Here is a 25,534-nt window from a genome sequence, read left to right as displayed (position 1 = left end):
CAAATTAAAACAAACACACCATATAAGTTTTGTACGTTAATCATTATCATTTTAAAACTATAATTGATTCTAAAACTATAAAACAATTAAAAAAATTTTGCAACAATAATCCTCCGGCGCCAAATTAGACACACTGATGCTGCTCATTGGTGCAGATGTGGCGCACACATGCTCGGCATTGTCGTCCCATCGAGTGCGATTGAACTGCCGGAGACTTTTCCCGCGTTAGAATCCGGCGATGCTCTCGCTAATTCTCGTACCGAAGTCGAGGAATGTACACAAATTGCAACGGAAACTGAAGACAACTAGGTATGGTATGGTTTTACTTTCTTTTTATTACAATTTTTTTATTAACATTATACTCCTGCTCTAACTATTTTCTTTTTTTTTTTTGTCTGTCCTATAATAGATGACTTATTTTAATTGTTAGTAAATTTATTATTTTAAATATACTTAATAAATATAAATCAATTTAATTAAATTCATAACCTATGGGATCATTCAAAACCTCCTTGAATGTCTATTTTCCTTCCATAAACAAATATTTTTATGTAAATTGAAAATTCCCTATTTTTTTTTTATAAAACTCGTTTAAGTTAACTATAAATAAATAAATATATTTTTTATTTGATTATATTTTAGTATAAAATTTTATTATCTAGAAAAAGATATCTTATATATTTTATTTAAATATAATACTAAAAATATTTAAACACATGTTCCTTTTAAAAGAATGCTACTAGTATAAAAAATAATACTCCTTCCGTCTCTATCTGTTTTTTTTTTCACGGATTTTTAGACATATTACTATTATATTGCGATGTAGTAGAAATAAAGGTAAAAAAACTAAACTAACGTTATTATTAAACAGATCAAAATAGAAAAATCGATAGTTTGTTAAGGGACAAATGAAGTATAATAATATGATAATTTATTATTAATAAATTACTAATCTATACTAATAAATAAGTCATTGTTCCAAGACGAGGAAGTATAAGTTTCATCATTTTTATTTACTAATATGATTTAATTACTTTTATTATTTAGAAATATTAAATTATAACTGCAAATTCCGGTCTAAATCAGGCAATGTTTTGGATTTTGGATCATTCCGTGACCTAATTTGTATATTTCATATTACAAGATAATTCAAAATCTAATCTCTCACTTCTCAAGTTTCGACTCTCATACATACATAATTCACATATATACTATCCCTTTGGAGAGATAAAGATAGGACATATCCATCAAAAAATACAACCAATGTATTTCTTGATGATCAAACAAGGTTTTTGGTTTCTTCTTTTCAAGTTCTTGGGTGTCGCATGGATTTGTGCATGTGTTACATAATTGATTGTGATAATTTGGGATTGTAGTTCTCGAACTGGATTATCATTTCGTGCATTTTTGTTCTTATTTTCTTGCAGAAATAATCTACAAATAATTGACAATTTTCCTTCATTTTTATTTTTCTTCAAACCATATATACTATTCTTATTTCCTTTTATTCTTTCTTGATCGAGAGGATTCCAAAACCCATAGTCAAGAACTTATGTTCCAATCGAATCCAAGAACATTTAATTTTTCTTAAGTACTTAGATTAACTTGGGCATAAATATGTATGTATATATATACACATATATGTATATACACATATATTTATATTATAGGATAATTATTTTCACTAATACATTCTTAATTATCTACTAATTACACCCCTCCTAAAATACCGTGTCTACAATGTAGCAGACACGGTATGTGGGACGGAGGAAGTAATAATAACTCTAACAAATCTATTTTTTCATCTTTTTTCTCCAAGTTAAATGTCGATATTTTGTCATTCTCTAGGAAGAGCAGGAAGCAACACCATGTTTTTTTGGAAGAAGTTGTTGCTGCTGCTGGTGTTGTTCCCAGAAAATTGTCAGTAGCTTTGTTATTGTTCACGGAATTTTGCCATTGAATTTTCTTCTCCAAGTTAAATAAATATTTTGCTGATATACCTACCCAAATTTTATGCCCAAAATGTTAGCTATGATCATGATGACAAGAGAATGCCTCACATTATGTTTTTCACGGCACGGAGCATTATATTCCTCGTCTTCAAGAATTGTCGTAGGACTATAAGACAGGTGTGTTTTGTGATTCGAATGTGACAATGTCAAGACCAAAATTTGCTATTGTAGTTCTTGTGATTGTTAAATCCACAAAAAAAAAAAATCATCAATCACACTCTGACTGAAACACCCTTATAGATACCATTATAAATCAATTTCTTATAATGGAGGAATGTTCGTTGGAAAACATTATGTGAGGTACTCTTTTGTCATCATGATCATAAAAAATATTTTTGGCAATAATCCTCGGAGCGACTATAGTTAAGAATCTACCGACAATATTCCCAAACTTTGTGCGTAGCACAAATGACAGTAATTTTCGTTCGATTTAGAACCATAAAAGTCTTGAAACTTCTCCCCATACATCCATCCATGCATTCTTCTATATTTATTGAAGCAATCTTCCTTCTTATTTGAAATATATGTAAAACGCTTCAACATTGCACCAGATTGCTCGACGTGTTGATACTTAAATAATAATAATAATAATAATAACTCTAACAAATCTTGTGTGATTTTTTCATCTTCTTTCTCCAAGTTAAATGTCGATATTTTGTCATTCTCTAGAAAGAGCATGAAGCAACACCATGTTTTTTTGGAAGAAGTTGTTGCTGCTGGTGGTGGTGTTAGTTCCCAAAAAATTGTCAGTAGCTTTGTTATTGTTCACGGAATTTTGCCATTGAATTTTCTTCTCCAAGTTAAATAAATATTTTGCTGATATACCTACCCAAATTTTATGCCCAAAATGTTAGCTATGATCATGATGACAAGAGAATGCTTCACATTATGTTTTTCACGGCACGGAGCATTATATTCCTCGTCTTCAAGAATTGTCGTAGAACTATAAGGCAGGTGTGTTTTGTGATTCGAATGTGACAATGTCAAGACCAGAATTTGCTATTGTAGTTCTTGTGATTGTTAAATCCACAAAAAAAAAAATCATCAATCACACACTCTGACTGAAACACCCTTATAGATACCATTATAAATCAATTTCTTATAATGGAGGAATGTTCGTTGGAAAACATTATGTGAGGTACTCTTTTGTCATCATGATCATAAAAAATATTTTTGGCAATAATCCTCGGAGCGACTATAGTTAAGAATCTACCGACAATATTCCCAAACTTTGTGCGTAGCACCAATGACAAAGTAATTTTCGTTCGATTTAGAACCATAAAAGTCTTGAAACTTCTCCCCATACATCCATCCATGCATTCTTCTATATTTATTGAAGCAATTTTCCTTCTTATTTGGAATATATGTAAAACGCTTCAACATTGCACCAGATTGCTCGACGTGTTGATACTTAAATAATAATAATAATAATAATAACTCTAACAAATCTTGTGTGATTTTTTCATCTTCTTTCTCCAAGTTAAATGTCGATATTTTGTCATTCTCTAGAAAGAGCATGAAGCAACACCATGTTTTTTTGGAAGAAGTTGTTGCTGCTGGTGGTGGTGTTAGTTCCCAAAAAATTGTCAGTAGCTTTGTTATTGTTCACGGAATTTTGCCATTGAATTTTCTTCTCCAAGTTAAATAAATATTTTGCTGATATACCTACCCAAATTTTATGCCCAAAATGTTAGCTATGATCATGATGACAAGAGAATGCCTCACATTATGTTTTTCACGGCACGGAGCATTATATTCCTCGTCTTCAAGAATTGTCGTAGAACTATAAGGCAGGTGTGTTTTGTGATTCGAATGTGACAATGTCAAGACCAAAATTTGCTATTGTAGTTCTTGTGATCGTTAAATCCACAAAAAAAAAAAAATCATCAATCACACACTCTGACTGAAACACCCTTATAGATACCATTATAAATCAATTTCTTATAATGGAGGAATGTTCGTTGGAAAACATTATGTGAGGTACTCTTTTGTCATCATGATCATAAAAAATATTTTTGGCAATAATCCTCGGAGCGACTATAGTTAAGAATCTACCGACAATATTCCCAAACTTTGTGCGTAGCACCAATGACAAAGTAATTTTCGTTCGATTTAGAACCATAAAAGTCTTGAAACTTCTCCCCATACATCCATCCATGCATTCTTCTATATTTATTGAAGCAATTTTCCTTTTTATTTGGAATATATGTAAAACGCTTCAACATTGCACCAGATTGCTCGACGTGTTGATACTTAAATAATAATAATAATAATAATAGTAATAATAATAACTCTAACAAATCTTGTGTGATTATTTCATCTTCTTTCTCCATGTTAAATGTCGATATTTTGTCATTCTCTAGAAAGAGCATGAAGCAACACCATGTTTTTTTGGAAGAAGTTGTTGCTGCTGGTGGTGGTGTTAGTTCCCAAAAAATTGTCAGTAACTTTGTTATTGTTCACGGAATTTTGCCATTGAATTTTCTTCTCCAAGTTAAATAAATATTTTGCTGATATACCTACCCAAATTTTATGCCCAAAATGTTAGCTATGATCATGATGACAAGAGAATGCCTCACATTATGTTTTTCACGGCACGGAGCATTATATTCCTAGTCTTCAAGAATTGTCGTAGAACTATAAGGCAGGTGTGTTTTGTGATTCGAATGTGACAATGTCAAGACCAGAATTTGCTATTGTAGTTCTTGTGATTGTTAAATCCACAAAAAAAAAAAAAATCATCAATCACACACTCTGACTGAAACACCCTTATAGATACCATTATAAATCAATTTCTTATAATGGAGAAATGTTCGTTGGAAAACATTATGTGAGGTACTCTTTTGTCATCATGATCATAAAAAATATTTTTGGCAATAATCCTCGGAGCGACTATAGTTAAGAATCTACCGACAATATTCCCAAACTTTGTGCGTAGCACAAATGACAGTAATTTTCGTTCGATTTAGAACCATAAAAGTCTTGAAACTTCTCCCCATACATCCATCCATGCATTCTTCTATATTTATTGAAGCAATTTTCCTTCTTATTTGGAATATATGTAAAACGCTTCAACATTGCACCAGATTGCTCGACGTGTTGATACTTAAATAATAATAATAATAATAATAATAACTCTAACAAATCTTGTGTGATTTTTTCATCTTCTTTCTCCAAGTTAAATGTCGATATTTTGTCATTCTCTAGAAAGAGCATGAAGCAACACCATGTTTTTTTGGAAGAAGTTGTTGCTGCTGGTGGTGGTGTTAGTTCCCAAAAAATTGTCAGTAACTTTGTTATTGTTCACGGAATTTTGCCATTGAATTTTCTTCTCCAAGTTAAATAAATATTTTGCTGATATACCTACCCAAATTTTATGCCCAAAATGTTAGCTATGATCATGATGACAAGAGAATGCCTCACATTATGTTTTTCACGGCACGGAGCATTATATTCCTCGTCTTCAAGAATTGTCGTAGAACTATAAGGCAGGTGTGTTTTGTGATTCGAATGTGACAATGTCAAGACCAGAATTTGCTATTGTAGTTCTTGTGATTGTTAAATCCAAAAAAAAAAAAAAAAAAAAAAAAAAATCATCAATCACACACTCTGACTGAAACACCCTTATAGATACCATTATAAATCAATTTCTTATAATGGAGGAATGTTCGTTGGAAAACATTATGTGAGGTACTCTTTTGTCATCATGATCATAAAAAATATTTTTGGCAATAGTCCTCGGAGCGACTATAGTTAAGAATCTACCGACAATATTCCCAAACTTTGTGCGTAGCACCAATGACAAAGTAATTTTCGTTCGATTTAGAACCATAAAAGTCTTGAAACTTCTCCCCATACATCCATCCATGCATTCTTCTATATTTATTGAAGCAATTTTCCTTCTTATTTGGAATATATGTAAAACGCTTCAACATTGCACCAGATTGCTCGACGTGTTGATACTTAAATAATAATAATAATAATAATAACTCTAACAAATCTTGTGTGATTTTTTCATCTTCTTTCTCCAAGTTAAATGTCGATATTTTGTCATTCTCTAGAAAGAGCATGAAGCAACACCATGTTTTTTTGGAAGAAGTTGTTGCTGTTGGTGGTGGTGTTAGTTCCCAAAAAATTGTCAGTAGCTTTGTTATTGTTCACGGAATTTTGCCATTGAATTTTCTTCTCCAAGTTAAATAAATATTTTGCTGATATACCTACCCAAATTTTATGCCCAAAATGTTAGCTATGATCATGATGACAAGAGAATGCCTCACATTATGTTTTTCACGGCACGGAGCATTATATTCCTCGTCTTCAAGAATTGTCGTAGAACTATAAGGCAGGTGTGTTTTGTGATTCGAATGTGACAATGTCAAGACCAAAATTTGCTATTGTAGTTCTTGTGATCGTTAAATCCACAAAAAAAAAAATCATCAATCACACACTCTGACTGAAACACCCTTATAGATACCATTATAAATCAATTTCTTATAATGGAGGAATGTTCGTTGGAAAACATTATGTGAGGTACTCTTTTGTCATCATGATCATAAAAAATATTTTTGGCAATAATCCTCGGAGCGACTATAGTTAAGAATCTACTGACAATATTCCCAAACTTTGTGCGTAGCACCAATGACAAAGTAATTTTCGTTCGATTTAGAACCATAAAAGCCTTGAAACTTCTCCCAATATATCCATCCATGCATTCTTCTATATTTATTGAAGCAATTTTCCTTCTTATTTGGAATATATGTAACACGCTTCAACATTGCACCAGATTGCTCGACGTGTTGATACTTAAATAATAATAATAATAATAATAATAATAATAATAACTCTAACAAATCTTGTGTGATTTTTCATCTTCTTTCTCCAAGTTAAATGCCGATATTTTGTCATTCTCTAGAAAGAGCAGGAAGCAACACCATGTTTTTTTTGGAAGAAGTTGTTGTTGCTGCTGCTGGTGTTGTTCCTAGAAAATTGTCAATAGCTTTGTTATTGTTCACGGAATTTTGTCATTGAATTATCTTCTCCAAGTTAAATAATTATTTTGCTGATATACCTACCTAAATTTTATACCCAAAATGTTAGCTATGATCACGATGACAAGAGAATGCCACACATTATGATTTTCACAGCACGGACCATTATATTCCTCGTCTTCAAGAATTGTCGTAGAACTATAAGGCAGGTGTGTTTTGTGATTCGAATGTGATAATGTCAAGACCAAAATTTGCTATTGTAGTTCTTGTGATTGTTAAATCCACAAAATTTTCTGCAACTGAAATTTGTTGGGAAGCATTTCTGAATTGTGAAACTTTTTGTTTCTTGAATTGTTTTGAGACAGATTTATCCATTAAAATTTATGTTTCTTTAATTGTGTTGGAGAGATTTATACATTATTAAAATTTGTGTTCATTATGTTTTATATTATCTTCTACTTTTCTTGTTTCTGATATTTATGAAATTGGGTTTTAAAATTTTCGAAAATTAGCTCTCTTATATGAGGTATTCGGCTTGGAGTATCGTTTTCATTGTCTTCAAATAAGAGCGCACACAATGAACTATTTGTAGACAGCTTCTCTAGCCGTGTCGACGCCTTTCCTCTTCCCTTCGAAAATTATCATCGGCAACAGCCTTAAAATAGGGGCTGATTTTTCGGCTTCGTCTTCATGTTCCTCTTCTTTGGTTCTCGGCTTCATTGTCGTCGCCTTGACATTTTCTTCTTCTGCAGCTTCATCGGAGGCTTTGTAAGTTTAATTCTTGTACTGGAAAAACAAAGGCATGTGTCATCCAACTTTCTCGTGTTTTTTGGACTGGAGAGAGGATTCCTTTCCCAAATCTACTATGCTTTACTTTTATAGCTACCAGAGTTAATCAGATCTTAAGTTTTTCCCCTTTCAATTTTTTGGTTTTGGTTTTGTTGTTATTGTTATCTGTTGTTGTTATTGTTATTGTTGTTGTTATCGATGAATGTAGCATGAAGTATTGCATCTCCTTTTGCTTATATATATATATATATATATCGATCTTCGCGTGCACCTGCAGCGCTGGTTTTTATTTTTAGTTTTTGTTGTTGGAGCTTTTGTTGTTGTTGCTTTGATGCTCTCTGAATTTGCAACTTAATTCACTGTAAATTCTGTTTTTTTATACTTTCTCTGTCATCTAAATCTATATTCATCTTTTTTTTGTCATTCAAATTTTATTCTCATTTTTTTTAGTAAAAAAATACCATTTTTTTTACTTTTTCTTTGTCCAGAAAATTAAAATTTTTTATTTTTACCTTTTTTTTTTAAGACCCATGCACAATTAAATGAGCACACAATTAGATAATTGGTGACGGAGGGAATATTATTTTTAGCTGTGGATTTTAGTTTCTAGTTATTTTCGTTAAATCGTAAAGGAATATGGCCAAGCAAGCGCCATTTCGAAGTGAGTTTTTTATATTTTGCTCAGTTTTTTATTCATTCTCAAAAAAATTTGGATAATAAATTGGTGTTCAGTTGAACTTAATCAATTCGAAGATAGGAGAAATAGTTTTTACTTGAGCTCTATGGATATTCCCCTTTCTAAAGCCATTCATATAAATAAGTAGACAATTTTTTTTTTGTTTGTTTGAAGGTTCGAGTTAACTTGTAAGGTTTCTGTATAGATTTTATTCCATAGTCAATCCAAGATTGTGGATTGTTGCAAACCGATCTTAATCTCTACTTAAGTAATTAGACTAATAATCTGAAGATGACAACCGGAAGCTTTGAGCCTACCAAACAAAAGAACCTAAAAAAAGGGCAAGAAAGTGTCCGGGCTTGTCTTGGGGGTTCTTGTAATACTTCCTCCATCCCAATTCCAAATATTTTTTTTACCATTTTCGTATGTTCTATCTTAAAGTATTTATTCTCTATTTTAGAAAAAATAATCACACACTAATACCAAAATACTCTTAACTTTTATTTAAATTACAAACATACCATTATAAATACAATTACTTTATAGGAAAAAAATATCAAAAAGTCTTACATACTTTCACTAATTAAAAAACCCATTTTATTTGGGACGGATGAAATAGTATTTATGACATTCTTGACAGAGGCCTCTAGAATTTATGATCAAGTTTAGCAGGACGGCAAAGTCGATTTCTTATGCTGGTCTTATGGAGAATCCTTTTGGGATTGATACGCGTATTAGAGCAGATCCAACCCACTGTAGATCAACTGTATTTTTACTTTTATTGTAATTACTGCAAAAATGAAGTAATAGATTCGAGATGGTCTTAGTCAACAATATTGGTGTGCTTTTTGTTTACATGATTATCATAGGTAGCTTAATTTCTATTGAACTATGTTAATTGAAGTGTCCATTAAGTAGTTCATCTATGGGTAATTTTTGTGTTTAATTCAATGCAACTTGTTTGACATGTGATTATTGTAAATCTTTGCTTTGTATCAAACTTAGCCAATTGAGAGTTTGGTGCACATATTTATGGGTATATAAATGATATTTAGGGAGTTTGGTTCTTTATATTTATGTAAATTTAGCCACTTTGGTGTGCATATTTATCTGTATATATTATGTTTTCCATCATTATGTATTTTCATTAAAATAATATTAGTACAAAATTATTGAAAAGTTATTTGAGAATATTTCTGTGTGTTTTCTACTTGTTGTTGGGGATTTATTTTACTATAAAATTATTACTTGTTAGTTGGAATTTTAACTGGAATTTTGACTAAAATTATTACTTTTGAGTGCGAGTAAAGATATTTATTTTTTTCGTGATAATTACAAATCGCATGCGTTAAATATTTATATCATTTGCAATATTTAGTTGATTTTGATTGGATTATACTTTTTTTTTTATTATCGGAAAGATCAAGAGTTTTTATATATATAAATAAATAAGAAAAATAATTACAAAAGCACCGGGCATACCAGGAAATTCTAAAAAACTAGAAGCCCAACAAGCATTGGTTAAGGGTTGAAAAATGATGATAAAAAATGGGTCTCAAAGCCCAACCACATCACTAAGAGATAATAAAATAAATAAACTGCCCAGCAAGCCCGATTAAATTAAAAGCCAGAGGCATCAGCTTGTGTACCTGGTCGTTGTCTGTTGTCCGATGGAGTATAAAATTCTGAAACAGCATATGATTTTGTCGACAGAAACCCCCGGGTCAAACGCAAAATGCTCTATGATCCTTTTGTTCCTAGCAGTCCATAAATAATAAATTGTAGCCGCAAAACCTAGGCGCCGAAGAATGTGAATAGTAGGATTATACTTTACTTGTGTATATATTGTTTATTTATGATTTGTAGGAGAAAAATAATAAAATTGGTAGAACTAGGGGAAAAAAATGTCCAATGACGTGAAGAATTGATTAAAAGACCGAAAAGCTCAATTGTTACAAAAGAAAATAAAAGATAGAAGCTAGGTGTCACATTGACGAGAACACCGTGCATAACAATCCCAAGAGAAATAATAATATAAAATAAAATATTATAAAAATCATTATTAAAAAATTGATAAAAAAAATAATATGATAAATAAAATAAATAATGACAAATTAATTATTATTAGTAAAATATAAATAATAAAATTATTTAATATAAATAGATTGTGCATAAATTTAATAAAACTTTATCCATTCATAATTTATTGTTTATATTTTAAAAAATTATTATTATTTTGCTATTATATTTTTTACTTAATTTTTTTTTTTTTTTTATCAAACTCATTAATAACTTTTTCTTAACTCCTCTATTTTAATATTTACCAACCATATTTATTATAAAAATACTACCCTATATAATTTTTTTTTTAAATAAACTTTTTTTTTTATGACTAACAAAAAAATATACTACATATAATTATTTTTTATGAAAATAAAGTATAATACTACCCTTACTTTTCTTTTATTTGTCATGAAAGATAAAACATATTTCATTTTTAGTAAAAATCTATATCCTTTTTTTACACATTCAATTTCTTTTATTTGTTTACTAAATAATGTATAAAAAAACAAATACATATCATATTAGAATTTGCATATAAAAATAAATTGAATTTGCATATAAAAACAAATAAACCTATTATGTCCCATCAAATTAGTCTATTTTATTTTTTTTTTATTGTCCTACCAAATTAGCCACCTTCCCTTTTATATTTGTCCCACCAAATTATTCACTTTCCTATTATAATAATAATTAATATCTAATACTTATTTAAAAAATTTAACCATAGTAAGTTTAAAGTTGGACTAAAATTTTGAAAGGTAAACTGTTTTTTTTTAGTAAACCCCTTATCATTTTAGTCCGTAAGTAAGTGGATCATGTCGCAAACGAGTCTAAGTAAAAAGTTTTCCTTTTTTAATCCTCCGGCGCCGGAGACGCCCGCGTGGTCCCCGGAGGTGACGTGTCCGCCAGATGTCGCTCACCTGGCGGACACGTGGATTTTTTAATTTTTTAAATTTTTTTTAAAACTTATTTTTAATTTTATTTGTATTTTTTTATTTTTTTTATTTGGTCCAATTAAAAAAAATAAAATAAAATCCACGTGTCCGCCAGGTGTCGCTGACTTGGCGGGACACCTGGCGAACACATCACCTCCGGCGAATCACGCGGGCGTCTTCGGCGCCGGAGGACTAAAACAATGAAATTTTTTCACTTATGGGACTAGTTTGCGCAGGCTCCACTTACGGGACTAAAATGATAAAAGGTCCAATTACAAGACTAAAAAAACAGTTTACCCAATTTTGAATTATAAAAATAAAATAAATATTTAATATGATATAAATAAGTATTCATCTAATTTAAATTGTTTTAAATTAATTTTTAATATTATATTCTAATACCGTGTATACAATTTCGTTAGAGATGGTTTGGAAAAGTTTATCGAAAATATCAAACTATATTGTACTCCGTACCAAATTTTTTAGTTTATTAAATATCGATATTATATCGAATATTCGGTATATACAAAAATATCTAATTGTTTTTATTATCTATATATACTGAAAATATTTTGTATGTCGTTGTTATACAAAAAAACCATTTCGTACCGAAAATTTTAAATTTTTTCAATATTTTTTTGTATGAATATGCATGTTATTTCCGTAATTCAATATTTTTTATTCTTAAATTTCATATACCAAAATATTTGTACGGAATTGATACGGTAAAATATCATACTAAAAATCGTATACAATGTGGCATTAAATTTGATGTGTCATACGAACTATTTCTAAAAACAATCAATTTCGAAAAATTTAATGTATTTTTTATATAATTTTTTTATTATTACATTAATTAATTAAAATAATTAACTACCTAATATAATATTTCTTAAAATGTGCCCAAGAGAAAGTAGACTAATTCCACAAAAAAAAAAAAAAATATTTGACAAAAAGAATATTATAAAATTATTTAAATTCAAATTCAAATAACACACATCCATTATATATATTTTTTTATTTCAAACTACAATAAACATTAACTGTGTACAAATTGCAATAAAAACAACATTATTTTTCTTACGAAATACTACATCAAAATATTATTTAAATAAAAACTCAAACTAATATTCCATATAAATTAATTTCAAATCATAGTCAAACAAATCCTATATTTTTTACTCCATTCATTCTAATTATCATATATATTTTTTTAAATTTAAATATATTAATTAGTTATCTTAATTTATAATTATTTTTATTATATTGTTCCATAATAAATTATGAAATTTTCATTGTAGTATGTCCTATAACAAATAATAAATTTTTATATTTGATAAAACTTACTAATTTAAAATATTTTTAATAAATATAAATCAATTTAATCAATTATATAACATATAACGGACCGACTTAAAACTTATTTACTTTTATCTTTTTTCAATAATAAATATTTTTTTACATTTAAAACTCTATTGTTTTTATAAAATTAATTTATATTAATCATAAATAAATAAATATTTTTTTAATGTATGTGTATTATATAAAATAATATTCATACTATAAAATTTATTTTTTTTAATTATTGAAAAATAATTTTTAAAATATTTAAATATATAATAAAAATTTCTTTAAATTATATATTAACTTATATTTTAAAATTACTAACAATATTTTTTACATGAAATGTACTTATTTCGGTTATATAGTAAATTAAAAAATAGCTATATTTTAATAGTTAGTGAAAAATATTTAAGAATTTTTTTATATTTTTGTCTTTTAATTTTATTTTTAAAATAATTGTATGTAATAATATATTGTAATTTAAATAAAAGGTAAGAGTATTTTAATACTCTTCCAGTCCCGCAACAAATAACTTATCTTTATTTTTTGTCCGTTTTATTCTATTTTTAATAAATTCATTTATTTTAAATATAATTAATAAATATAAATTAATTTAATTAAATTTTTAAATTTCTCACACATAGAGCACACTCAAAATCCCTTTATTTTTATATCTCCTTAATAAACAAATATTTTTCTCTATATTTAAAACTTCTCATTATTTTTATAAAATTAATATTAAGTTAAATTATAAATAAATAAATACATTTTTTATTTATTTGTCTTATATAAAATTTTATTATCTACAAAATAATGTCTATATTGTCAATATTTTATTGAAATATAATCCTAAAAGTGTTTAAAATACCAAAAATACTACTCATATAATAAAATAATATCATAATTTATTATTAATAATTTATTTTGAGTTGAAACGTAAAGAATATTAAAATAATATCATAATTTACTATTATTAAGTAATTAAATATCATCACTTTAAATACTACTCCCTCCTCATATATCTCTATTCGTTTATTTTTTTTTTGCATAAAATTTTAAAAATATTAGTATTACATTAAAATACAGTAGAAATAAAGATAAAACACTAAATTAACCTTATTTGTATTATATAATATAAATGTAATGATATTTGTACAATATATTGTAAATTTGAAGAGTATTTGTAATATTAGATAGACAGTATTTGTGTAATATATTATAAATTAGAAGAGTATTTCTAATGTTATGTAGACAGTATCAGTATCAGTGTTTGCCAGTATTTATGTAATATATTGTAAATTGAAAAATATTTGTAATGTTAAATAGATAATATTTGTATAATATATTGTATATTGAAAGAATATATGTAATATATTGTAAATTGAAAGAATATGTGTAATATATTGTAAATTGAAAGAGTATTTGTAATTGTAATATATTGTAAATTAGAAATGAATACTTTAGTATGAAACGGAACAAACTAGAAAATAGTTAGTCAAGAGACTGATGAAGTATATGCCTAATCAAATACTCCCTCCGTTCTGATGAAAGAGTGACATTAGCTTTTTGCACGTAGATTTTTTAATATTAATATTATATTGAATTTTAGTAAAAAAGAAAGAGTGACATTTGCTTTTTGCACGTAGATTTTTTAATATTAATATTTTATTGAATTTTAGTAAAAAAGACAAAAATACCCCTATTAGTATAATGTAATATAAAAGTAATGATATTTGTATAATATATTGTAAGTTGAAAGGATATTTATTATGTTAGGTAAGTAGTACAATTACTAAATTAAGAAATGATAACCTTGTTTTTGGATGGACAAAAATGAAAAATATAACTTTTTAATAAGACTGATAGAGCATATCATTTCAAAAAAATATATATATATTTTTAATTATTTATTAATTATAGTTTTTTTATTATTATTTTATTACAGAAACTGTTCTCCGTAACCGAATAATAAAAAAATAGTAATAAATATACAGATTTGACAGCAACAGGTAGGATTTCAAAAAACGAGAAAACAATGTAACCCCCCGCCCCTAAATGCAGAGTGGGTGTACGTGGGTGTAGTAGTCCCGGACCTTTCGGGACCTGCAGAATAAATTTGAATGTCAGTCACTTCCCTCAAATCACAGACAGACGTCCGTTCGCCCCTTCTTCTTCCTCCCTCCCTAAAATCCAAGAACACTCCTGTCTCCGCTCCTCTCAAACCCTAACCCTAACCCACCCTACCCTACCCCCATCTTTCCTGCTTTTCGATTGCGATCGAGGTCCGCCGCCATCGCTCTGTGAACTCTAAGTAAGTTCTACTGCTGTTTCTCTTCCGCATTGTAATGGAAAAATCATTTCTCCTTGTTTTTTTAGTAAGCTCTGTGGATTGCGCGGCTGTTTTCCTTGATTTTTCCGCCGCTGTTGTGTTTGATTGTAACGTGGAAGGAGTTTATGAAGAGGATCCTTGCTTTTGTTGTTTTGATCTGAAATGGGGAAGATGATTTTATCGCTGTTGAATTTTAGGGATTTTTTTGTGTGTTAAATCTGGGGGAAGTTTCGTGATTGTTGGTATCTTGTTGCTTCTGTATTTGTGAGAATCTAACTTCTTCTTCTTCTTAGATTTCTCTGTTTGTGTGAAATGAGTTAACACACGCGCAGAGAGATCGCTCTGTGGTGTTAATACAGAGTAATCGAAGAATAGTTTCTTGTGTAAACTTCTTTTGGAAAGGACTTATTGCATTGAATTCAAATATCTTCGAGTTTTTGGCTGAGGAACGTTTGGGGGCTTCAAAATCATTTGAATGTCAATAGGAATTTCTTTGATGATGTATCCATTTGGGGAATTTTCAATATTTATGCCTATTTTTGTACAGCAACGGATTCTTGATTATCCCTGAGGAGTTGGTAACTATTAATAGTATATGAACGTTATATACTAAGAAGTTTAGGTGAGATGGGTGTTCTTTTCTTTATATTATTATTTCAAAATTAGCAGAGTATTAAACTATGCAGGATCTGTGTTCATACTTTCAGTGGCAATGTTCAAGTGAAAGATATATAATACATATCTTATCAGTTTTAAGGTTAAAATCTATAGATGGGGTGATAATCTACAAGTACAGAACTTGGCAAGCTTTCTTGTATTTTCTTCATCAAGATTTCCTAATCTTTAGTAATTTGTTTGTTTGGTCAGATCATACAGCCTCTGATTTCCATCACTCCAATGGTGTTTGGGAAGCCGTCGTTTATGAATGGGCACCGGAGCAATCACTGGTTGCCTTGGAAACCTCAAATGTCGGATGTTGTTAAGGGCTCTTCGGATACATCAGATATACTGCAACAGAAGTTGGATGCTAAAAGAACTACTGCAGAGAAGTTATGGGCCACTGACAACAACGATTCTCCATCTAAGTTTGAATGCCGAGAGGCGGATGCTGCAAATGGTTCTTCGAAGCACAATGGATCCTTCATCTCTCACAATATCCATACAGAAACTAAGTTATTCACCTCTAAGCTGAATGTCAGCTGTTCAGATACTGATTTACCATCAAGATGTGTTCCAACACTTAATGTGCAAATTGACTCTGGAAACTCAGTTGCAACACAGAGGAGATATGATGGCGACAAGCGAAAACTTAGAAATGACAAGGAGAGTGACATTGGCTCAGGAAGTGCTTCGTGGCTGTATGATTTGAACAACCTCTCAGCTCTCATAGCTGAAGCTGGACCATTTATCGATAGTCCTTGTACTAAACATTCTGCACCAGAAGGGATTACAAGTGAACAGTCTGAAAGCAGTCGAACAATATCATCCAACTCTTTTCCGTACAGTTCTCTCGATGGGGAAGCAAAGACATCCGCAGAGACAACTCACCAAGACCAAAACTCGGCTGACTTTCTTAGAAGAAAGGCAGTTGAGGAAAGGCTAACCAGGGCCTGTGAAAACAAAAAGCTTCAGAGGTCAGTCAACAAGGAAAAAAATGATGATGATGAAGGTTCCACTTTATCATCAGAGGAATGGAGCATGTTGCAGCCGCGTACCAAACGCAAGTGTGGCGGGCATGTCTTAGGATCACAGGGTAGGTTCTCTGAATCATCTGAAGATGATTTGGATGAAAAGCCCCGGAAAGCTGTTAAAGTGAAGTCGAGTGAATGCTCTGTATGGAAAAAAGGCCAGGATGGAAAAGCATCGGCCGAGTGCCCAACAGGTGATTCTACTGCTGCTACAGACTATTATGATATTGAAAAGGACATGGCCATCAGTGGCCGTCGGCGCAAATATAGTGGAAGTCGTAAGACACTAATCGATTTGAATCTTGTGCCATATGATCATCCTCAATCTGTTAATGTAAGGGCTATTTTGAAGGCGTTCAAAGAGCAATGTGGAAAGGTTACACAAAAGTTGAAGGAGTTAGGAGTAGCTAGAGTTAGTTTAAGTCATCATGATGTAATAATTAAGCGTCTCAGGAGAACGAATATGTGGTCATATCCTGAAAAGCCTTTTGGCCATGTAGCTGGTGTTCAGATTGGTGACAAATTCCGGTTTAGGGCAGAACTTACTGCTGTTGGAGTACATGGCCCATTGAATTATGGTATAGACTATGTGGAGGTTAATGAGACGAAACTTGCAACCAGCGTCGTAAATTCAGGGCGTTATGAGAATGTGGTTAAGTCACTTGATGTCATGATATACTCAGGGGAAGGATGTTACCAACAAGGTCCTAAAAGGGCTGAAGATCAAAAACTTGAAGGGGGGAATCTTGCTTTAATGAATAGCATGAAATTGAAATATCCGGTTCGGGTATGTTTCAAGAAAAGGCATTCGATTACAAAAAATGAAGGGAGCTGTGTATATGTCTATGATGGTCTCTACATGGTAAACAAAATGATGCAAGAAAGAGATAAGCATGGGAAATTGGTGTTCAAATTCGAGATGCACCGGATGCCATGCCAACCAAGACCTTACCAAACCAATGTTAAGCCGGTAAAACAAATGAAGGGTAAGGGGCAACCGAAGGACAAGGAGGTATGCATTATGAGTGACATATCTCAAGGATTGGAGGAGAGACCCATCCGTGTAATTAATGGAGTCGACAATGATAGGTATCCATCTTTCACTTACATAACAAAAATGTCATATCCATCTTGGTTTCACAAAGTTGCTCCCGTTGGTTGCAATTGCACAAATGGTTGCTCGGACTCTGAGCAATGCGCTTGCATCTTAAAGAATCGTGGCGAAATTCCCTTCAACGAGAAGGGTGAGATTCTTAGGGTGAAGCCTTTAGTTCATGAATGTGGCCCATTGTGCAAATGCCCGCCTTCTTGCATGAATAGGGTGAGCCAACGTGGGCCTCGCTATCAATTGGAGATTTTCAAAACCGAGAGTAGAGGTTGGGGCGTAAGGTCGAGGCATTATATAAGTTCGGGGAGTTTTATTTGTGAATATGTTGGGGAGTTGCTCCGAGACAAGGAAGCGGAGCAAAGAATCAACAATGATGAATATCTCTTTGATCTTGGCGGTGATGGTGAGGCACATGATTCCTTTTCTATTGATGCGTTGAAGTTTGGGAATGTCAGCAGGTTTATTAACCACAGCTGCTCCCCGAATCTTTTGGTCCAAAATGTTCTATATGATCATAATGACAAAAAGGTTCCTCACATAATGTTTTTTGCAACAAAAAACATCCCTCCTTCCCAAGAATTGTTCTATGACTACAACTATAAGATGGGACTGGGAATGTTAAAATGAAGGTATGCCATTGTGGCTCTCGCGGACGCACCGGGAGGACGTATTCTCATGCATTTGCTAGTCTTGTATGATTTGCTTTCTACTTTTTCTTTGTTGGATTGAATGCTTTAATTTCTTAGACTTTGTTGAACAAGTTTAACTAGAAGAGGCTTTGTTTCATCTTCTCTTGTGGCTTAACTCCTATGTTTTTTTTCTACTATTTTATGATATGGGAGCTTGTGTTGTTTATTTATTTGCAATATCTTTGCAAATCTTGAGTACTTTTGTTTCCTAGATAAATAAATCTCAATGAATATGCATCTCTCTTCTTTAAGGTGTTTATATTATTCTTAAGTAGAAAGTAGTTAGTAGATTGACGCATTTGCTAATTTAGTTTGGTCATCAATACCTACTACTTCAACAATTATGGGCGTGATGTCTTCAATATCTAATGTTTGTATGTTTTTCTTAAGTAGAAGTTACGCAAATATCAATTTGTTAATTTATTTTTGTTATCAATACTTACTATCTCAACATGTTTGCGCATGGTGTATCCAACACCATATGTTTGTATATTGTTCCTCGAGTAGAGAGGAGACAAGCCTGCGTGTGAGGCGTCTACAACTCCTTTATAGGCACTCAGTCTAGGATGTTTATGCATTTGTTTCCACAACTCCGTTAGAGGTTCGCACAAGCCATAACAGTTTAGCACGTCGGATCTTAAAAGAAAAAACTCCTTTACATGCTCCAGAGCAAGAAATTATATGTATTGTTAACGAATGCCCAATGAAGGCCCTTTGTGTTAATTGTTTAGAATAGGTGAGTTGCTTTGAACACAAACTTCTTGTACATCCCAATCATTTCCATTCCGAATTCCAATTGTGTGTTTTGAACACAAACAAAGTAGGTTGAAGATGCGTTGGCGATGCCTCAACGATGCTATGGTGCTATCCAAATTCCCAAAACATTGCGAGTCTCCAGCCCAAGTTAGCCCAAGCCCCCCAAACCACACCCACCTCAACTCTTAAGCCCGATTGAACCCTAACTAGCCTTCCTTTCTCTCCCTATTGCTCTCTCCATGTTTGCAACTTCATTTCACCACTTCATCCCGCTGAAATTTTAATCTTAATGTTCTTTAGCGTTTTAGACTCAAGACTCCACTAAAAATACACTCTAATAGTGCTATTTTTGTTATTTCTAGTATCGTAGTAATAGTGTATTGCATTATTATGTATTATTTATTGAATAATGGTTTATTTTTATTTTTGTTTGTCTAGGTATTTTGTATTTAATACTTATAAAATATAATATATTTAATTATATACAAATGCATCATTCTCGCCATTTTTTCGCAATAGCGGTATGGCAGTTCACATGTGCCACGCTGCAAAAGAGCAACACAATAACTTTACTTGGCTTTCTCCCCAGACATTTAGGGTGTGTTTGTTTGGGGGTTTAGATTTTGAATTGGGATTTAAATAGTAAAAATTTTGAATTTGAATAGTTGTATGATGTGATATATAAATAGGTGTTGATGTGATGTTTTGAATGTAAAATTGATTTTTGTTTAATATAAAAAATAAAAAACAGATGTTTGATTTGATGTTATTGGGGAAAAAAAAAAGTAGGATGAATAATGGATTTAAAATTCAATCCTCCAAACAAACACACAATTATTTCCTTTGAATTGGGTTATCAAATCAAACTTTACCTTTTCCATCTCACTGCCGGCCCACCTAGTATTTTTTTACCCTAATTTGGCATTTTTTTGTGAATAAAAAAGTCCCCTCAAAATATTTGAGTGAAAAACATGACTAGTTTCACATTTGGAAATCCAAACACTTTTGAAATGGGAAATGAAACTATCACTCCTCTAACCAAGGCCACCAAGTCTGATCCATGCAATAACTTTATGTTGAACAATTAGTCGGATTTGTTCTGGAAATGAAGGCTCTCTGTGTATATTGTTACTGTCACTCCCGCTAACCAAGGCCACAAATCCATGTAGAAGCTTTATGTTAAAGGAGTACATGGATTTGATCTTCTATGCTTGCATTAGGGTGAAATCATCTTTGGGAAGGTCTCCTTAGTCATCCATACTTACAAATTGAAGAAGTTTGAAGTATCCAACACTAAATGATTTTGGCATAATGAGCCCCATTGAATGGCTCGCACGGCATGCTATTAACTCAGTTGTAGAGTGTGCCTTTGAGAACAGTGTCATACTGCCTAGACTGTGAAGACTCTGAGCCACGTGGATAGTTCAATGTATTCATCGGCGCTTGACCCTGAGATGTGGATTATCCAAGGCAAATTAGTATTGCGTACTCATTTTGTTCGAACCGATGTTTGTATGTTATTCTTATGTAAAAAATAAGGCAAACACATTTGTTAACGCAATTCAACCATCAGTACATATTACTTCAACAAGTCTGTGTGAGGCATCCAACATTGGTTGTTTGTCGAACAATTTCTACAACTCCTTTACAGACTCCATAGCCTTAGAAGTTTATGCATCAATATCCGCAGCTTCTCTATGGGCTTTATGTTGAACAATTAAGTGGATTTGTTCGGTAAATGAAGGCTCTCTATGTATATTGTTGCTATCACTCCCGTTAACCAAGGCCACAAACCCATGCAAAAGCTTTGTGTTAAAGGAGTACATGGACTTGATCTTCTATGCTCGCATTGGAGTGAAATCATCTTTGGTATGGTCCTCTTAGTCATTAATACTTGCTAATTGAAGAAGTTTGAAGTATCCAACATTGAATGCTTTTGGCATAATGGGCCCCATTGAAGGGCTCGCACGGCATGCTATTAACTCAGTGGTAGAGTGTGCCTCTGATAATAGCGTCATACTGCCTAGACTGTGAAGACTCTGAGCCACGTGGATAGTTCAATGTGCTCATCGGCGCTTGACCCTGAAATGTTGATCATCCAAGGCAAATTAGTATTGCATACTCCTTTTGTTCGAACCGATGTTTGTATGTTGTTCTTATGTAAAAAATAAGGCAAACACATTTGTTATCTCAATTCAACCATCAGTACATATTACTTCAACAAGTCTGCGTGTGAGGCATCCAATGTGAGGCATCCAACACTGGTTGTTTGTAGAACAATTTCTGCAACTCCTTTACAGACTCCATAGCCTTGGATGTTCATGCATCAATATCGGCAACTTCTTTGTGGGCTCCATAGCAAGAAATTCTATGTTCCATTAGTGAAAGCCTTTCAAATAATTTGTTTCAAATATGTATAAATTGCTTTGAATGCAAATTTGTTGATTCAATTTAGTCACCAAATCCTACTACTTCAACAAGTTTGTGTGCGAGGTATTCAACATTGAATGTTATATATTGTTCTTAAGTAGAAAGTAGACAAACACACATTTCGATTTTTTATCATTAATGCCTCTACTACTTCAACAAGTCTGCTTGTGAGGCATTCGTCATCGGATGTTTGCACTTCAATGTCTACAACTCATTACTGGCTCCATAGGATTAGATGTTCACATAACTATATGTATAACTTCCTTACGAACTTCGTACCAAGAAGCTATACATTCCGTTAATTAAAGTCTTTCATGTATAATTGATTGAACACAAATTTGTTCATTCAATTTAGCCATCAATATCTACTACTTTAGGAAGTCTGCATGTGAGGCATCCAAAATCGGATGTGCACACTTTAAAGTCTTTCATGTATAATTGATTGAACACAAATTTGTTCATTCAATTTAGCCATCAATATCTACTACTTTAGGAAGTCTGCATGTGAGGCATCCAAAATCGGATGTGCACACAATAGTGTCTACAATTGATTTATAGATTCCATCGCATCAAATGTTCACACAACAATATCCACAACCTATTTACGAGCTTGATAGCAAGAAGTTGTATGTTTTGTTAATGGAAGTTGTTTTGAATAGGTGTAAATTGCTTTGAACATACATTTGTTCATTCAATTGAGTCATTAATACCTACTACTTCAACAAGTCTGTACGTGAGATATTCAACATTGGTTGTCTGTATGTTATTCTAAAGTAAATAGTAGGCGAACACAAATTTGTTAATTCAAATCCATCATCAATTCCTACTACTTCGTCAAGTTTGCTTGTGAGAGGTATCCAACATTGAATGTTCTTACAATAGTATCTACAACCCCGTCATGGGCTCTGTAGCATCAGATGAATGGTTGAATAAATCATTCATCCTTGGAGTTCCAACATTAATCCTCTCGTACGTATTTATTAATATAATTGGGATGCATTTCCTCTTGATTCCATAAAAGACATAAGATGAATGAATTAAAAAGGCCACCCACTATTCCTAAAATTAGGACCCTTAATCAGGAGATGTCGATACTTGGTAAGCTCTATGAATTGCGTGAACGTAGGAAACTCAAACTTCAAGGTCAAAAGGGTTTTGAGAGAACAATGAATAAAAGACCTCAGTAAATTGAATAGGATTATAAATCTAAATGAAAGTAAGAGGCTTTAATCTCTCAAGAAATCGAAGATTTGAATTGATGTTCTTTCATTGAGTTAGGCCAACTATTCATTGGGTTAAAAGAATGAAATACATTTGCACCATCACCATCTTCAAATAAGGTATTTTTGTAGTAGAGCCTTCAATAGAGCATAGTAAAGTAGCCCTAGTATTGGATGATAGCCCATGAATTGGTTTAAAAGCATGAAACATATTTGTGCCATCATCATCTTCAAATAGAATATTTTTTACTATAGCGATTTAAATAGCGCATAGTAAAGTAGCCCCCCTATACACTGCAGTTTAGTCATCAATACCTACTACAAATACTAATCTAAGCCTATCTAGTACACTCAATTCAGCCAAAAGACACTCCAAGAATTATTCTTCTATATAACTACAATCTTGAATAATAGAAAATCAAGATTGATACTATCAGTTAAGAGTAATTCTAATATCAATAACCAATGCAAGAAAATCTAGGAATTAACTGCAAACAATAATCTGCCTACATCGATCCATGGCAACGAACAAACAAATCCCCGGTCCTAAGCGCTCTATTCTTTTGACACTCCCACCTAAAATAACTTCAAACCATATAAATCAAAGTGGATTTCGACACCTAACCCAAACTTACCTCACACAAGCATATACATTCACACACGACTTTACGTTAGGTTAACATGCTATATAAACTTTCTATCACAAAATGCACAGACACTTAACTATTAACATTCAGGATCCAAGTATTTGGGAGCAAATATTGCGTACCTCAGCCATAGCACCGGATTGGATCATTGCAACCCTTTTCAGACGATTGTTTGAAGCCAAACCGACCACCCTTTGCAAGGTACTGCTGGTGATACTCTTCAGCTCTGTAAAATTTCTTTGCAGGCAGTATCTCAGTCACAATCTTTCTACTCAAGACCTTTTGTTGCCTGTCGCAGGATTCAAGAGCTACCTTTTCCTGCTCGGGCGTGTAGAAGTATATTCCCGATCGATATTGAGTCCCTACATCATTCCCCTGTATGGTATACCACCAGTACATTCATTAGAATATCCCCAATGATGCAGAGCAAGGAAATTAAAAACCGCAGCAGTGAGTAAATAATAATAAGCACTTAAAGAAGCCCAACAGTAGAGATATGTCAAAAAGATAAGTTTTTAATGATAACTATACAGTAGAAACACAATAATCTGAAGTACTCAGATGACTGGGAAAGCAAAAGTAATATTATTCAAGATTTGCGATTGCATAAGAAGTTTGAAACCAACATATGCATCTATGATAGTAAGCTTTTACTTGAATAGCAGAAGATAACACGAAAAACTTCATCTCAAGAAATCGAGATTTAAATTCAATTGCCAATGTGTTATTCTTTCTTATGCAGATGACATCAACTGGCATGTACTACTGTTAGCAATTTTGATTTACCCTGAGTCATTAAGATCATGAAAATGTAATTTGTTCAATACTTTTGCCCAACAAGTTTGCCATGGCTGTCAACATCTGCCATTTCGATTAAAAAAAAACTTTTGTTGATTGCTGCTTTTACAAGTAGTGAATAAAAAAATTATATCCAAATTGACTAACAACGCGCCTGCAAACTAGACGATATGATCACAAGGTCATCCATACAAGAAAGACCAGGTGAGTTGAACAAGTATGATCAAATTAATCAACAACCACGAGAAAATTGTACCAGAATTTGACTTAGGTAAACGATAGATCCAATCCAATTCCACATTGTTAAAAACCTAATCGACGACTGCCATCAAATCAAACCAGAAAAGTGCATTCCGAAATTAACAAACCCTAATTCCAGAGACAATTGGGAAAATCTGAAACCGGAATCGAACCTGGCGATTGGGAGTCGTCGGATCATGTCTCGCCCAGAACACGTCGAGAAGCTTCCCGTAGCTGCACTCCTTAGGGTCATACTGAACCCTAACGACCTCTGAATGGCCGGTGGTGCCGGAGCACACATCTTCATACCTCGGATTATGCAGATAACCCTGGCTGTACCCAACCTCAGTCCTGGTAACCCCCGACACTCTCTGGAACGCCAATTCGACTCCCCAGAAGCAACCCGCACCAAACTGCGCAAACTCCTGCCCAGGCGCCGCCAAGTCGTCGTCGACCCCCTGCGCAATCGACGACGACTCCGTCGCGGCGGAGCGCGCGCCGAATCCGAGCTTGTTCAGCCAGCCGCCCACCCTGACGGCAGCGAAGGGTTTGGGTATGGAACTCCGCGGCGATTGGAAGGGATTAGGGAAGGAGAATTTGGGGATGGAGAAAGAGGTTTTGAGGAAGGAAGGTGGGGAAATGGTGAGGGCTTTCAGAAGCATTTTTTCGGTAGAGAAGAATAATGAAGATCGACTCTTCGGCAAACTCTACTGCTACAAGCTTTAGCCTATTTAGGGATTTTATTCTCTTTGTATATGTGAGAGATATTTTATTATTATTTTATTTTTAAATTTTAAAGACTCTATTTACATCATACTCCC

The 25,534-nt window shown here is 32.3% G+C and overlaps 2 protein-coding genes across 13 annotated transcripts; one reads left to right on the top strand and one right to left on the bottom strand.

Moving 5' to 3' along the window:
* Positions 1 to 9,986: 9,986 nt before the first annotated feature.
* On the bottom strand, positions 9,987 to 25,442 carry LOC127256137 (peptide methionine sulfoxide reductase A1-like). 12 transcript variants are annotated; one of them, XR_007839770.1, is made up of 5 exons: positions 24,887 to 25,442; positions 23,798 to 24,050; positions 21,595 to 21,767; positions 20,962 to 21,460; positions 18,431 to 20,827 (listed from the first exon to the last, which is right to left on the bottom strand). XR_007839770.1 is itself a non-coding variant. In XM_051281982.1 (3 exons), exons 1-2 carry the CDS (start codon positions 25,373 to 25,375, stop codon positions 23,799 to 23,801), a joined length of 741 nt encoding a protein of 246 aa, XP_051137939.1. In that variant the 5' UTR covers positions 25,376 to 25,442; the 3' UTR covers positions 9,987 to 10,259; position 23,798. The 12 variants fall into 12 exon arrangements, 5 of the variants coding, with proteins under 5 accessions (XP_051137939.1, XP_051137940.1, XP_051137938.1 ...); XR_007839765.1 differs by having other exon boundaries at positions 21,559 to 21,746; XR_007839766.1 differs by having other exon boundaries at positions 21,579 to 21,746.
* On the top strand, positions 16,229 to 18,560 carry LOC127256060 (histone-lysine N-methyltransferase, H3 lysine-9 specific SUVH5-like). The gene is made up of 2 exons (XM_051281890.1): positions 16,229 to 16,254; positions 16,337 to 18,560. Exons 1-2 carry the CDS (start codon positions 16,229 to 16,231, stop codon positions 18,558 to 18,560), a joined length of 2,250 nt encoding a protein of 749 aa, XP_051137847.1.
* Positions 25,443 to 25,534: the final 92 nt, after the last annotated feature.

Source organism: Andrographis paniculata, unplaced genomic scaffold (genome assembly GCF_009805555.1).
Source record: "Andrographis paniculata isolate CXL003 unplaced genomic scaffold, ASM980555v1 Contig55END, whole genome shotgun sequence".
Classification (NCBI taxonomy): Eukaryota; Viridiplantae; Streptophyta; class Magnoliopsida; order Lamiales; family Acanthaceae; genus Andrographis; species Andrographis paniculata.
The sequence above is the reverse complement of the archived record's forward strand: the minus strand, read 5'-3'. Positions and strand labels throughout refer to the sequence as shown.

Coding starts and splice junctions, on each gene's coding strand:
- LOC127256060 (XM_051281890.1), top strand. CDS start 16,229: ATGCCGAGAGGCGGATGCTGCAAATG. Junction 16,255..16,336: donor AGAGGCGGATGCTGCAAATG/GTTCTTCGAAGC, acceptor GCTGAATGTCAG/CTGTTCAGATACTGATTTAC.
- LOC127256137 (XM_051281982.1), bottom strand. CDS start 25,375: ATGCTTCTGAAAGCCCTCACCATTTCCCCACCTTCCTTCCTCAAAACC. Junction 24,051..24,886: donor CGACGACTCCCAATCGCCAG/GTTCGATTCCGG, acceptor TATACCATACAG/GGGAATGATGTAGGGACTCA.